The sequence below is a fragment of the Rana temporaria genome, chromosome 2, assembly GCF_905171775.1.
Source record: "Rana temporaria chromosome 2, aRanTem1.1, whole genome shotgun sequence".
NCBI classification, from domain to species: domain Eukaryota; kingdom Metazoa; phylum Chordata; class Amphibia; order Anura; family Ranidae; genus Rana; species Rana temporaria.
The window spans coordinates 259,603,350-259,617,133 of record NC_053490.1 but is presented as its reverse complement, the minus strand read 5'-3'; the positions used below and the strand labels follow the sequence as shown (position 1 = coordinate 259,617,133).

General features: G+C 42.1%; 1 protein-coding gene across 2 annotated transcripts in view; it reads right to left on the bottom strand.

Annotated features, from left to right (window-relative positions):
- Window positions 1-13,784, bottom strand: part of LOC120926691 (ras-like protein family member 10B) — a 115,852-nt gene that overhangs the window by 33,550 nt on the left and 68,518 nt on the right. For both annotated transcript variants that reach the window (XM_040336838.1, XM_040336839.1), the window contains one exon: window positions 9,559-9,905. In XM_040336838.1, the coding sequence (XP_040192772.1) occupies window positions 9,559-9,774 (216 nt within the window). In that variant the 5' untranslated portion in view covers window positions 9,775-9,905. The remainder of the gene's footprint in view (window positions 1-9,558; window positions 9,906-13,784) is intronic.

Sequence of the window (13,784 nt, the reverse complement as noted above, 5' to 3'; positions counted from 1 at the left end):
AATAAGTTAAACGATCACTTTAAGCATTATAGCCATTAAAGCTTAATGGAGCACAGATATAATGTATGGTGTGAGTATGCGTGTGCGTGCGCGCCGGGGGGCGTCAAAATGCACCTTCGCCTTAGTTGGCAAAAATCCTTGCACCGGCCCTGTGTCAGAGTACAGATTTTCCCTGATAATGAAATACACTTTAAAAACAAGGATGAATAGATGAAACTGGTAAAATAAAGAGGTATCTTAAGCGCTAGCCAATAGTGAAAATAAATTAAATAAAATAAAGTGAAAGTGCAATCAAACAAACTGCTGCTCAAATCTATATGTGCTAACGACAAAAAAGTGAATTGAATAAGTGAAAGGTGATGAGCGCAATAAATGCATTGAACAGTGAACAACAGTTTAACACTGATAAATGAATGACAGTTAAACACTGATTAAATAGATGCAAACAAAAATATAAACATGAGAATGTGGTAATAAAACCAAGAAATGTGGATAAATTCCAAACACTAAATCAAAAATATGACACTAATCAAAATAATGTGTCAAACTAATAAAACCGCTGAATGTGGAAAAACACAAAAAAAATAAAAATAAAAATTCCCAATAAAAGTCCCATCCAAAAAACAATGAAGGTGGTCAGATGGCAACAAAGATGTGTCTTCATAAATGATGGTCTCACAGAGCGCTTACCTCCCTCTTGTGGAAAAATCGCCTGAGACCTCTTCAAACCAAATTAATGGAGACTGCAACGTCCTATCAGCTGTATTATGGATCCTGGTCTTCAGAAATATGGGGACTCGCCAATAGGGTGCAGGTATTAACAAGAAAAAAACAGAAACATAGAAGCTTCCATCGTGAAGTATATCAAACAGAGAGGGGGTTTATTAAAGGATAAAAATGCTTACAAGCATAAATATCAAAAACACCCCTTATGAAGTCACGTGACGTAACGCGTAAGGAACGATAGCTACACGTGACCGGAAGTGACGCGGAACCCCGTCCGACTGGAAGTGTTTGTACTCTGCGTTTTTGATATTTATGCTTGTAAGCAGTTTTAGCCTTTAACCACTACCCGACGGCCATACGACTTTATATGGCCGCAGGGTGGTTCTAAATCTCTAACTGGCCGTGTTTTTACGGCCTGCGCGCGCAGTCAGCGGCGCGGGCGCACGCGCGTCCGGCGGCGGCGCGCAATCGCCGCATCGCTGAGATGCCAATGCGAGTGCTTGGCGGCCGTGATGTCCGCCAGGCACTCGGGATCGGCAGCTACAGGGACAAGACATGGAGCTCTGTGTGTAAACACAGAGATCCATGTCCTGTCAGGGGAGAGAGGAGACCGATCTGTGTCCCTCTGTGTCACCTCCCCCAGTCACCCCCCTCCACACACAGTTAGAACACACCCAGGATACACATTTAACCCCTTCCTCACCCCCTAGTGTTAACCCCTTCAATGCCAGTCACATTTATACAGTAATTAGTTCATATTTATAGCACTGATCGCTGTATAAATGTGAATGGCGCCAAAAATGTGTCAAAAGTGTCCGATGTGTCCGCCATAATGTCGCAGTCACGAAAAAAAATGCTGATCGCCGCCATTGGTAGTAAAAAAAAATAATAAAAAATAATAATTCTGTCCCCTATTTTGTAAGCGCAATAACTTTTGCGCAAACCAGACGCTTCTTGCGATTTTTTTTATTTTATTTTTTTTACCAAAAATATGTCGAAGAATACGTATCGCTTAGACTGAGAAAAAAAAAATTTTTTAAAAAAATTGGGCTATTTATTACAGCAACAAGTAAAAAATATTGTTTTTTTTTCAAAATAAAAAAATAAAAACCACAGAGGCGATCAAATACCACCAAAAGAAAGCTCTATTTGTGGGAAAAAAAGGACGTCAATTTTGTTTGGGAGCCACGCCGCACGACCGCACAATTGTCAGTTAAAGTGACGCAGTGCCACAAGCTGAAATTTCACCTGGTCAGGAAGGGATATATGTGCCCAGTAAGGAAGTGGTTAATAAACCCCCTCTCTGTTTGATATACTTCACGATGGAAGCCTCTATGTTTCTGTTTTCTTCTTGTTAATACCTGCACCTTATGGCGAGTCTCCATAATTCTGAAGACCAGGATCCATAATACAGCTGATAGGACGTTGCAGTCTCCATTAACCGCTTCCATACCGCGCCATAGGGAAATGACGGCGACAGGAACCCCTCGCCGATCATATGACGTCCTGTGTTCCCGGCAATCTAGGGCGCGCGAGCCCGCGGCATCGCTTGTGACCCGGCGCGGGTGCCCAGCGGCCGCGATTGCCGCCGGGCACCCGCGATTGCCGGTAATCATGGCAGGAGTGTGGATCTGTGTGTGTAAACACACAGATCCACCTCCTGTCAGCGGTGAGGAGACCAATGTGTGTTCACAGTACAGAGGAACACACATCACATCACTGTATAAATGTGAATGGTCCCAAAAACGTGTCAAAAGTGTCCGATGTGTTCGCCGCAATGTCACGGTCACAGTAAAAAAAAATCGCAAATCGCCGCCAATACTAGTAAAAAAATTAATAAAATAAAAATGCCATAAATCTATCACCTATTTTGTAGATGCTATAACTTTTGCGCAAATCAATCAATATACGATTATTGCAATTTTTTTTACCAAAAATATGTAGAAGAATACGTATCGGCCTAAACTAAGGAAAAAAATGTTTTTTTTTTTTAAATTGTGATATTTATTAAATAAAAAAGTAAAAAATATTGTGTTTTTTTTTTAAATTGTCGCTCTTCTTTTGTTTAGAGCGCAAAAAATAAAAACCGCAGAGATGATCAAATGCCACCAAACGAAAGCTCTATTTGTGGGGGGAAAAAACATAAAGATTTAGTTTGGGTACAGTGTTGCATTACCACGCAATTGTCATTTAAATTGCAATAGCGCTGAAAACAGAAAATTGGTCTGGGCAGGAAGGGGGTAAAAATGCCCTGTATGGAAGGGGTTAATTTGGTTTGAAGAGATTTCAGGCGATTTTTCCACAAGAGGGAGGTAAGCGCTCTGTGAGCCCATCATTTATGAAGACACATCTTTGTTGCCATCTGACCACCTTCATTTGACAGCTGTTTTTTGGATGGGACTTATATTGAGAATTTTCTTTTTTCTTTTTTTGTGTTTTTCCACATTCTAGTTTGACACATTGTTTTGATTAGTGTCATATTTTTGATTTAGTGTTTGGAATTTATCCACATTTCTTGGTTTTATTACCACATTCTCATGGTTATATTTTTGTTTGCATCTATTTAATCAGTGTTTAACTGTCATTCATTTATCAGTGTTTAACTGTTGTTCACTGTTCAGTGCATTTATTGCGCTCATCACCTTTCACTTATTCAATTTGATGAAACTACTCATCCTGCACCAAAACTCAAGAAAATTTGTGAAGTATCTCAAATGTTTCTAAAAAAAATCCAATGGAGCTATGTGCCAGAAAGAGACATTCGCATAGATGAAAGTCTAATGGCCTACAAGGGAAGGCTTAACTGGATACAATACATGGGCATCAAAGAGCACAATTTGGCATAAAATCCTCCATGCTATGCGAGTCGTCAATTGGATACATTTGGAATTTAATCCTGTACACTGGGAAAGGAACAAAATTCAACCCAAAATATAGCAAATATGGAATGGCAACATCTTCTGTTCTTTAACAACCGACTACTTTTACACATCTCCTGAACTTTTTGAGTTTCTTCTGCAGAACAAAACGGATGCCTATGGAACTGTTAGGGCTAACCAGCGCAACATGCCGCCAATGTTTGGCAACAGGAAGCTGAAGACTGGAGAAATGGTTGCCTGGCAGAAAGGTGAAATGGTGGCACTGCAATGGCGTGACAAAAAAGATGTGTGCCTAATGAGTAGAATCCATAATATTTCCACTGTCATGGCATGCACAAAAGGTGGGAAATAAATCATGAAGCCACAAGTAGTGATATAGGTGGATTCAGAAAGACCGCCTTAACTTTGCGGCGGCGTAGTGTATCGTGTTTACACTACGCCGCCCTAAGTTAGCGAGGCAAGTACATGATTCACAAAGTACTTGCCTGCTAAGTTACGGCGGCGTAGAGTAAATCGGGCGTAAGCGCGCCTAATTCAAATTTGGCTGAGGGGCGTGTTTTATGCTAATGGAGGGTGACCTGATTGACGTATTTTCCGAACGGCGCATGCGCCGTCCGTGTACATATCCCATTGTGCATTGCGGCAAAGTACGCCGCACGTTCGTATTGGTTTCGACGTGGACGTAAATTACGTCCAGCCCTATTCACGGACGACTTACGCAGATGACGTAAAATTTTCAAATTTCGACGCGGGAACGACGGCCATACTTAACATTACTATTCCAGCTATTTGATGGAATAACTTTAGGCCTGAAAGTGCGTTACATAAACGGCGTATCTTTACTGCGTCGGGCAAGCGTACGTTCGTGAATCGGCGTATCTACTCATTTACATATTCTAGGCCGACCGCAATGGAAGCGCCACCTAGCGGTCAGCCTAAAAAGTACACTTTAGGATACGACGGTGTAAGACACTTACGGCGCTCGTATCTGAGCCTAATTTAAGCGTATCTGGTTTCCAGAATACGCTTAAATTTGCAACGGCGTAGATTCCGAGTTAGGTCGGCGTATCTACTGATACGCCGGCCTAACTCTCTGTGAATCACCCCCAGAGACTACACTAAGGCCTCGTACACACGGGCAAGAATCTCGTCAGGAAAAAAACGTTGTTTTTCCCGACGAGATTCTTGGCAAGAATCTCTTGCCGCCCGAGTGTACACACTGACCTTTTCAAAAGAACCGCGGTTCTCTTGAAAGTCAAGAACGCGGTGACGAGCACGCGATTGTCACATTCGATGCCGTCGCCGCCATCTTGCTTCACCCTACCTATGCCGTGGAAGCTACCGCTAATGCGTCAAAGTCATTTCAAGCATGCGCGGGTTTCCACGGTGACAGGTAAGTATACACACTCTCGGGTTTCTCGTTGGGAAACAGGCCGACAAGAATCTCGACGAGAAAAAAAGAGCACAGGTTCTCTTTTTTTCTCGTCGAGATTCTGGCCAGATTTCCTGCCGATCAAGCAATGATATTCTCTCCAGCAATGAAGAAACAGCAAAAAAAGTACTACAAGAAGATCTTCAGGCATCTTATTGACCAATGCTTGTGGATTGCCTACATTCTGCTCAAAAAAAAGTGTGACAGGCCTGTGATTTATTCTGACTTTATTTCACTTTATGGACTGTCTACATGTCACCAACTGAGAAAAAGTCAGCACCTACAAGGATGTGCGTGGTTTGTTGCTCAAAGCGAGATGACAGTGGAAATAAAATCCAAAAGGAAACCAGGTTCCATTGTCCTGATCGTGACGTCGGACTTTGTGCAATCTCATGTTTCAAAATTTTTCATACCTGGGATGTTTACTAAACCAATATGCAGCGACTAGTAATATTGCACCCTTGTTTGGACACATTTCAGTGTTTTTGATTTGATTGCATTATTGAATAAAATCTATTGAATAAAATGTATTATATTATTATTTGTTATTACACTGAGCAAAATTATAAAGGCAACACTTTTGTGCTTGCCCCTATTTATCATGAGCTGAACTTAAAGATCTACCACTTTTTCTATGTACAAAAAAGTCAAATTTCTCTCAAATACTGTTCACAAATCTGTCTAAATCTGGGTTAGTGAGCACTTCTCCTTTGCCGAGATAATCCATCCACCTCACAGGTGTGGTATATCAAGATGCTGATTAGACTGTGCATGATTATTGCACATGTGTACCTTATGCTGGCCACAATAAAAGGCCACTCTAAAATGTGCAGTTTTATCACACAGCACGATGCCACAGATTTAGCAAATTTTGAGGGAGCATGCAATTGGCATACTGACTGCAGGAATGTCCACCAGAGCTGTTGGCCTTGAATTGAATGTTAATTTCTCTACCATAAGCTGTCTCCAAAGGTGTTTTAGAGAATTTGGCAGTACATCCAACCGGCCTCACAACCGCAGACCACGTGTAACCACACCAGCCCAGGACCTCCACATCCAGCATCTTCACCTCCAAGATCGTCTGAGACCAGCCACCCGGACAGCTGCTGCAACAATCGGTTTGCATAACCAAACAATTTCTGCACAAACTGTCAGAAACCATCTCAGGGAAGCTCACCTGCATGTTTGTCGTCCTCATCTGGGTCTCAACCTGACTGCAGTTCGTAGTCGTAACCAACTTGAGTGGGCAAATGCTCACATTGGATGGCATCTGGCACCTTGGAGAGGTGCTCCCTTCACGGATGAATCCCGGTTTTTACTGTACAGGGCAGATGGCAGACAGCGTGTATGGCGTTGTGTGGGTAAGCAGTTTGCTGATGTCAAAGTTGTGGATCGAGTGGCCCACAGTGGCGGTGGGATTATAGTATGGGCAAGCTATGGACAACGAACGCAGGTGCATTTTATTGATGGCATTTTAAATGCACAGAGATACCGTGATGAGATCCTGAGGCCCATTGTTGTGCCATTAATCCACAACCATCACTTCATGTTGCAGCACGATAATGCACGGCCCCGTGTTGCAAGGATCCTTACACAATTCCTGGAAGCTGAAAACATCCCAGTTCCTGCTTGGCCAGCAAACTCACTGGACATGTCACCCATTGAGCATGTTTGGGATGCTCTGGATTGGCGTATACGACAACGTGTTCCAGTTCCTACCAATATCCAACAAATTCGAACAGCCATTCAAGAGAAATAAATCAACATTTCACAGGCCACAATCAACAACCTGATCAACTCTATACGAAGGAGATGTGCTGCACTGCATGAGGCAAAGGGTGGTCACACCAGATACTGACTGGTTTTTGGTCCCCCCCCCTCACCTCACCAATACAGTAAAACTGCAAATTCTAGAGAGGTCTTTTATTGTGGTCAGCCTAAGGCACACCTGTGCGATAATCATGCTGTCTAATCAGCATCTTGATATGCCAAACCTGTGAGGTGCATGAATTATCTGGGCAGAGGAGGAGTGCTCACTAACACAGATTTAGACAGATTTGTGAACAATATTTGAGAGAAATAGGCCTTTTGTGTACATAGAAAAAGTCATAGATCTTTGAGTTCAGCTCATGATATATAGGTGCAAACACAAAAGTGTTGCATTTGAAATTTTGCTCAGTGTATTTATAGTTATTTATTATATTATAATTTTGTGTTTCAAACTTTAACATACCCGGAATGTCTACTAGACTCTTGTTTAGAGAGATTTAAGTAAGTTATTACTAATGCCGCATACACACGGTCAGAATTTCAGATGGAAAATGTCTGACGGAATTTTTTCATCGGATATTCCGACCGTGTGTATGCCCCATTGGACTTTTTCCTTCGGAAATTCCGATGGAGTAAGAAAGAGAACATGTTCTCTTTTTTTCTGAGGGAATTCCGTTCGTCTGTATGGAAGTCCGACAGAGAAAAAAACATGCATGCTCGGAAACAATTTGACGCATGCGCGGAAGCATTAAACTTCCTTTTTCTAGGCTCGTCGTAGTGTTGTACGTCACCACGTTTTTGATGGCCGGAATTTGGTGTGACCGTGTGTTGCATACACACGGTCACACCAAATTCCGGCCATCAAAAACGTGGTGACGTACAACACTACGACGAGCCTAGAAAAAGGAAGTTTAATGCTTCCACGCATGCGTCAAATTGTTTCCGAGCATGCATGTTTTTTTCTCTGTCGGACTTCCATAAAGACGAACAGCTTGAGCAGAATTCTGTCAGAAAAACCCATCTGAGTTTATTCCGATGGAAAACACGATCGTGTGTACGAGGCATAAGAATTACAGGCCTACAATATAAAATGCCAAATTTCCATGCAAAACAATGTACCGCTTTTGCATTAAAAAAATCAGACATCATACCGCCGGTGAGAAAATCACCTTGGTTTGCAGTTGAAATGGTGGACAGATTTCTCACTGCCTTTTGTTCTCGATAAAAGGTTTCCCCAAAGGAACCTCTAAGGAATATTCTAATTCATAGGTTACAAGCACATATTAAGAAGGATTGCAGAAGGCAATGCTCAGCATGGGAACTTTAGACAAATAGCAGAAACACAGACAAGTAATATTAGCAAAAAGGTATGCAGTATGATATAGTCAGCATTATACTTTAAAGTGCATTTCCAATTTTGCAACCAAATTGGGAAAACACCTACATAATTTTTGTTACATTCCTTCATTTACATAGCTTGTAAACTAGATTTGAACACTATGGGGGAGATATACTAAAACTGGCACACACAGAATCTGGTGCAGCTGTGCATAGTAACCAATCAGTTGCTAGATTTAATTGTCAAAGCTAACTTGAACAAGCTGAAGTTAAAATCGGATTGGTTACTGTGCACAACTGCACCAGATTCTGTGTGCACCAGTTTTAGTAAATCTCCCCCCATCTGTCCTAACAAAGGGTTAGAGTTAAGGGTTAAAGTGATATTAAAGTCTTGTTTTTTTTTTAAATAACAAACATGTCATACTTACCTGCTCTGTGCATTGGTTTTGCACAGAGCAGCCCAGGTCCTCTTCTTGGGACCCTCGTCGGTAGTCCTGGCCCCTCCCTCCTGCCCCTACAGAAAGCAGCTTGCTATGGGGACATCCACACACAGAGCCATTGTTTGGCCCCCACTTCCTCTCTGTCCTCATTGGCTCACTGACATTGATTGACAGCAACAGGAACCAATGGTACCCGCTGCTGTCTCAGCCAAAGAGGAGAGAGACCCCCGGCTCTCATACAACATCGCTGGATCGAGATGGCGTTCAGGTAATATTAGGGGGGATGCTGCACACAGGTTTTTTATCTTAATGTAATGAATGTATTAAGATAAAAAGCCTTCTGCCTTTAGAACCACGTATACATGGGCAGAATGTCAGGAGACATTTACTGGTTACAAAAAAAAAAAAAAAAACATTTTGCCCGTTCAGCCGGCTTTTGTCAGATGTATGTATGCTGGAAAACCAGCAGCCGACCACCTCCCAATTGGCGCTCTCAGCCAATAGCAGAGTGCTGATCAGACTGTTCTGGCGGGTGGGGGCTGTTCTCCTGTCAGAACACAACAGCTCAGCGGGGTCGATCACTACTGAATCGTATGTTAATGAGGCGAAACGCATTGCTGACCTTCTTTGTCAGTGGGTAAAGACTGAGTTTTCTCTCATTTTAAATTATTCAGAAACGTTTGCAGTCTTAGAAAGATAAAAATTGTTAAAAAAATCTCTTAGGTATGTTGTATGAATGGGAACACATGGAAACATATAGTGGGGTTTTCTCAAATTTGGCTGCAAAAGCAGAAATACAATTTAAGTCTGACGGATTTCAGGATTAGATGCAAGCCAGATTTACAGCTTTGTTCTTTTGCAAAATGTAACTTGTTTCTCTGTAGTTCTTTGTGTTATGGAAAATATATATCTCCTGAACTAAGAGGTTCTGAGTTATGCTCCAGCATTTTCAGCCAACATATTCCAGACTCACTTGTAGGGTGTTGACAGGGAAGGAAGATATGGGAGGAAAGTCCATGATCTGAAGTTCGTGAACATGGCCATTCATGACAACAGCTGGTAGGAAGACACGTCGAGTATTGGTTGGAACAGAGGTCTCGCTGAACTCGTTGTACATGAACTGACGGACAATGGCACTTTTTCCCACTCCTTGGGCCCCAAGTACCGCAATCTTGAAGGTCGTCACCATGCCTCCCAGGGCCGGTGGTGGATGATTCCCTCACACGGTCCGTGGTGTTGGAAAGGTGGTCACACTGCGGCATATTCCGGAGGCTGCAGGCTCAGCCACTTTCAGGAAGCATCTCCCTGCAGAGCAGGAGGCTATATAAGTGATAAGAAAAGACATCACTGTAATCACACTGCATTAAATATTTCATGTTTCAGGCTACATTAATAACTAGTGAAATGGTAATTAACACAGCATACATTTCCCACTCCTGTCTTTGAACAGGGGTAGCAACAAAAAATAGATTAAATGTATGTACAGTCAAAACCTTTTTGCTTTTTTAGTTTTGGATGGCGTGGGGAAAGATTAAATAGATACGCGTATAGATCAGCCTTTCTCAACCAGAGTTTATGTGGGTTCTAGGGGTTCCTTAAACAATGAGCAGCTTCTGCTACTCAGATAAGTAAAAATGTCAGTGGTTACTTATCTACAAGGCAGAACTCTTCCCAGTGACCTCAAATGTAAGCAGGTGTATTCTTCCCAATGACCATTACACTAATGTACCATTAGTTTTTTTGTGTGTGGGAGGGGGGCGGGTACCTGGTTTTGACAGGTATCTGCTCCCACTACGGTTTGATGACTGTGGCAAATCCATTGGAGGTTCTCCTCCCCCCTCCTTACCTGCAGCCTTTGGGGACTCATCACAGCTACGGGACCATTTACAAAGCACCACATCTGCAGTGGGCAGCTGGCTGTGAAGCTGCAAGGAGTCACAGCCGGCTGCCCACAGTTAACATGCTGGTGCCAGGGACTGGAGACCAGTGAGGAACTGGCTTGGGTGAGGATCGCGCTGGATCCATGGCCAGGTAAGTGTCTTTTTTTTTAAAAGTCAGCAGCTACAGTATTTGCAGCTGCTGACTTTTTTTTTCCTAGGGTGAAGAACCGCTTTAAGGCCCCCCCTCTCCCGTACTCTAACATGATGCTCTCATCCCAATTCATTGTGCACTCATTCCTGTTCAGCCACCTTCACCTAGGAGCACATACCTCCGTAGTCAGCACACTTCCACTTACAGCACACCCCACACCAGCTCACATTGCATCCTTTCAGCCACTGCTCCCAGTAAATCAGCATCACCACACACACACACACACACAAATTCTGCCTCAACAACCACCCCCCCCCTCCAACAACCCACCTTGGCTGCCTCATCACCCAGCTAACAGCACATCACTCTCAAAACCACCTTGCCTCCCCTCATAATCCTGTCTACACCTTACAACCCACCCCCCATGTTACTCCCTTCTTCCCAGCCATTTCATACCTTCTACTATTAAATATTTCTCCCCAGCCTCATCACTGTTCCACTGTCAGACATCCCTCCCTATCCAATTACCCCATACACTGATACATATCCATCTCTTGCATCCCCATATCCACAATAATCAATCACCCATCCTTTCTCATCTCATCACCTCACCCGCTTCACAGTGTACCTCCAACCTCCTGCATAGAGTGAAAGCTTTCAAGCTCCTCCCCTGCGCATACTGCTCAACATCCAGAATTCTGTTCAGTATGTTCTGCCCAGCTTCTTATGCTAAGCCCTCCTGTCCAGTACATAATGTTTGATATCATTTGGATGTCTGTTGGAAAGAAATGTCACTGTATACTGTATTGGACCCAAATTATGCAAGGCATTCTCCATTTCCACCATATTATCAGCACTATCTGAGAATAAAAGTAAGTAAAGGTGTCAATTGATTGTATTTAGTGATGTCAAGAGCTATTGAAAAAAAAAGCATGCTTTTCCATTAGGCCAGACTACTTAAAAACTGTAACTGCACATTTGTTGAGAAAAAAAAAAAACAATCCTCTCTGGGTGATCAATGTTCACTGACAGTTTTTGTATACACTTTGCATCAAATTCCTACTTTTTGTTGCTCTGAAGAAATACAGTAGCTGTTTGTTTCACTGTTCCCCTTTGCACACTGAATCTGAATGGGAGGGACTGGTTTAGCTGGTGCACGCTCTATTAGATTATTCTAACGAGAAAAGTTCCATTCTGCGTTCCTCTAGAAGCATTTAAAGTATCTCACCAAAACTAACATTTCTATTGCAGGGGGTGCCTTTACTTTGACTAGTATCTTAGTGCAGATTTCAGGGAAAATCAATGAGCCAATCACACAAGCAGGAAATTATATTTCTGGGGGCTTCAACAGTGTACAGAAGATTGAAAAGGGAAGGTAATTTTTAATAACAGTAAATTACAACATAGCATTACAACATATTATATTTTTTTTTCACAGAAGTGACATTACCATTCAACATTATTACTTTTTATTTTGAGAACTGTAACTAATACTAAATATATCTGGCTAATTCTCTAGTTTATGTAGTTTTACTGTTCCCTAGCAAATCCTTGTTTTATTCTTATTCTGGGGACAGCCTGAGGAATGCAAAAAGATGTAGAGCTGAGCTACAAAAAATCCCTCTACTTTCAATTTCATCTTGCCACTGCTGCAAGCGGGACGTGTTTCATCCCTGTTCATTGTATTGAAACAGAAATCTATCTCTCATCCTTATTTTCCGTGTGCTGCAAACCAGGCACTTATCTGCTCCAATTTTTTTTAGACGCTTCTTTGCAGGTTATCTTACTTTTTAATAAACAGGGAAATTATTTTATCAAGGGCCTAAATTTCTCTGAAACTATCTGAATTCACCTGCCATCCAACACTTCAGTATTGGGAATGAAGGTATCCTCTCAAATAGAATGCAAATGGAAACATCTTGTTCAAAACTGAATGCGTACAATATAGTAGTTAGGTTATTCCCATTTAGGAGAATGCAGATTACTAGTGGTAGTGTTTCATACAGCAACCAATCATAATTCAGAGTATAAACGGTTATTGTACCCAGGAGTGCTCCTGTATTAATTGGTTCCTGAAGAGTCACTCATAATGGAAGAGGCAAATTTCCATGAAAGCACCCTGGGGTGACCATAGGAGGTTAGTGTCTGGGTTAGGGAAATCACAGGAGGTAATGCTGAGTGCCAAAGGGCAGTTTTGCACACGGGCACAGGTCATAAGCTTTTTACTCCTGCACGGGATATAATAACCATATCAAACCACCCTGTAAAAAGCACCTCCCTACGTAACCTTTTATGTAGATGCTGGGGATCAATGACGGGGAATACTGTATAGAGTGTCACTTTAATGACAGTATGTTGGTGTGTTGACATGCCATGCAAAATGGTGGCGCCCAGCAGCGATTTCAGGGCTTTGGGTGTCTACTTAAGGAAAGATTTGACAAATGCACATATTTGGCAGATAAATGCAAATATCATTTTATAGGAAATTTCTGTTGAAATTAATAGCCTGGTGACAGGGTCTCTCTAAAACAAAATGAAAGCAAACTATGTGTATTCTGTGTATGTTTTTTTTGCTGTAGGCATACAAATATAACAGAAAATGTCAGAGAAAATAGTAACAGTAGTAAAAGATCACAGATTTGAAAACATGTATGCTCCAACCTTAGATTTAATTTGCTTACAAAGCAAAATTATTAATACGGGTACTTATAAAGCGCTGTCAATTTACCCAGTGCTTTACATATATTATACATTGACATCAGTACCTGCCCTCGAGGAGCTTACAATTGAAGGTCCTTAACTCACATTCATACATGCTAGGGACAATTTAGACAGGAGTTAATTAACCTACCAGAATGTCTTTGCACAGTGGGAGGCAACCGGTGTACCTGGAGGAAACCCACACAGGTACAGGGAAAACATACAGGCTCCAGGCAGGTAGTGTCATGGTTGGGATTCAAGCCGATGACCCCAGTGCTGCTAGGCGTAAGTGCTAACTACTCAGTCACTGTGCTGCCCAATAAATCTAAAATAATGAAGGTCTGTAAGTGAAACTGCTTCTGTTTGGACAGGTGCTAAGGTACCTTTAAAAGACTGATATATAATAATGCTGATTTCAGCAGAAACAGGTGACAGTTGTGTCATCTAATGGCACCTTTAGACTTCAGT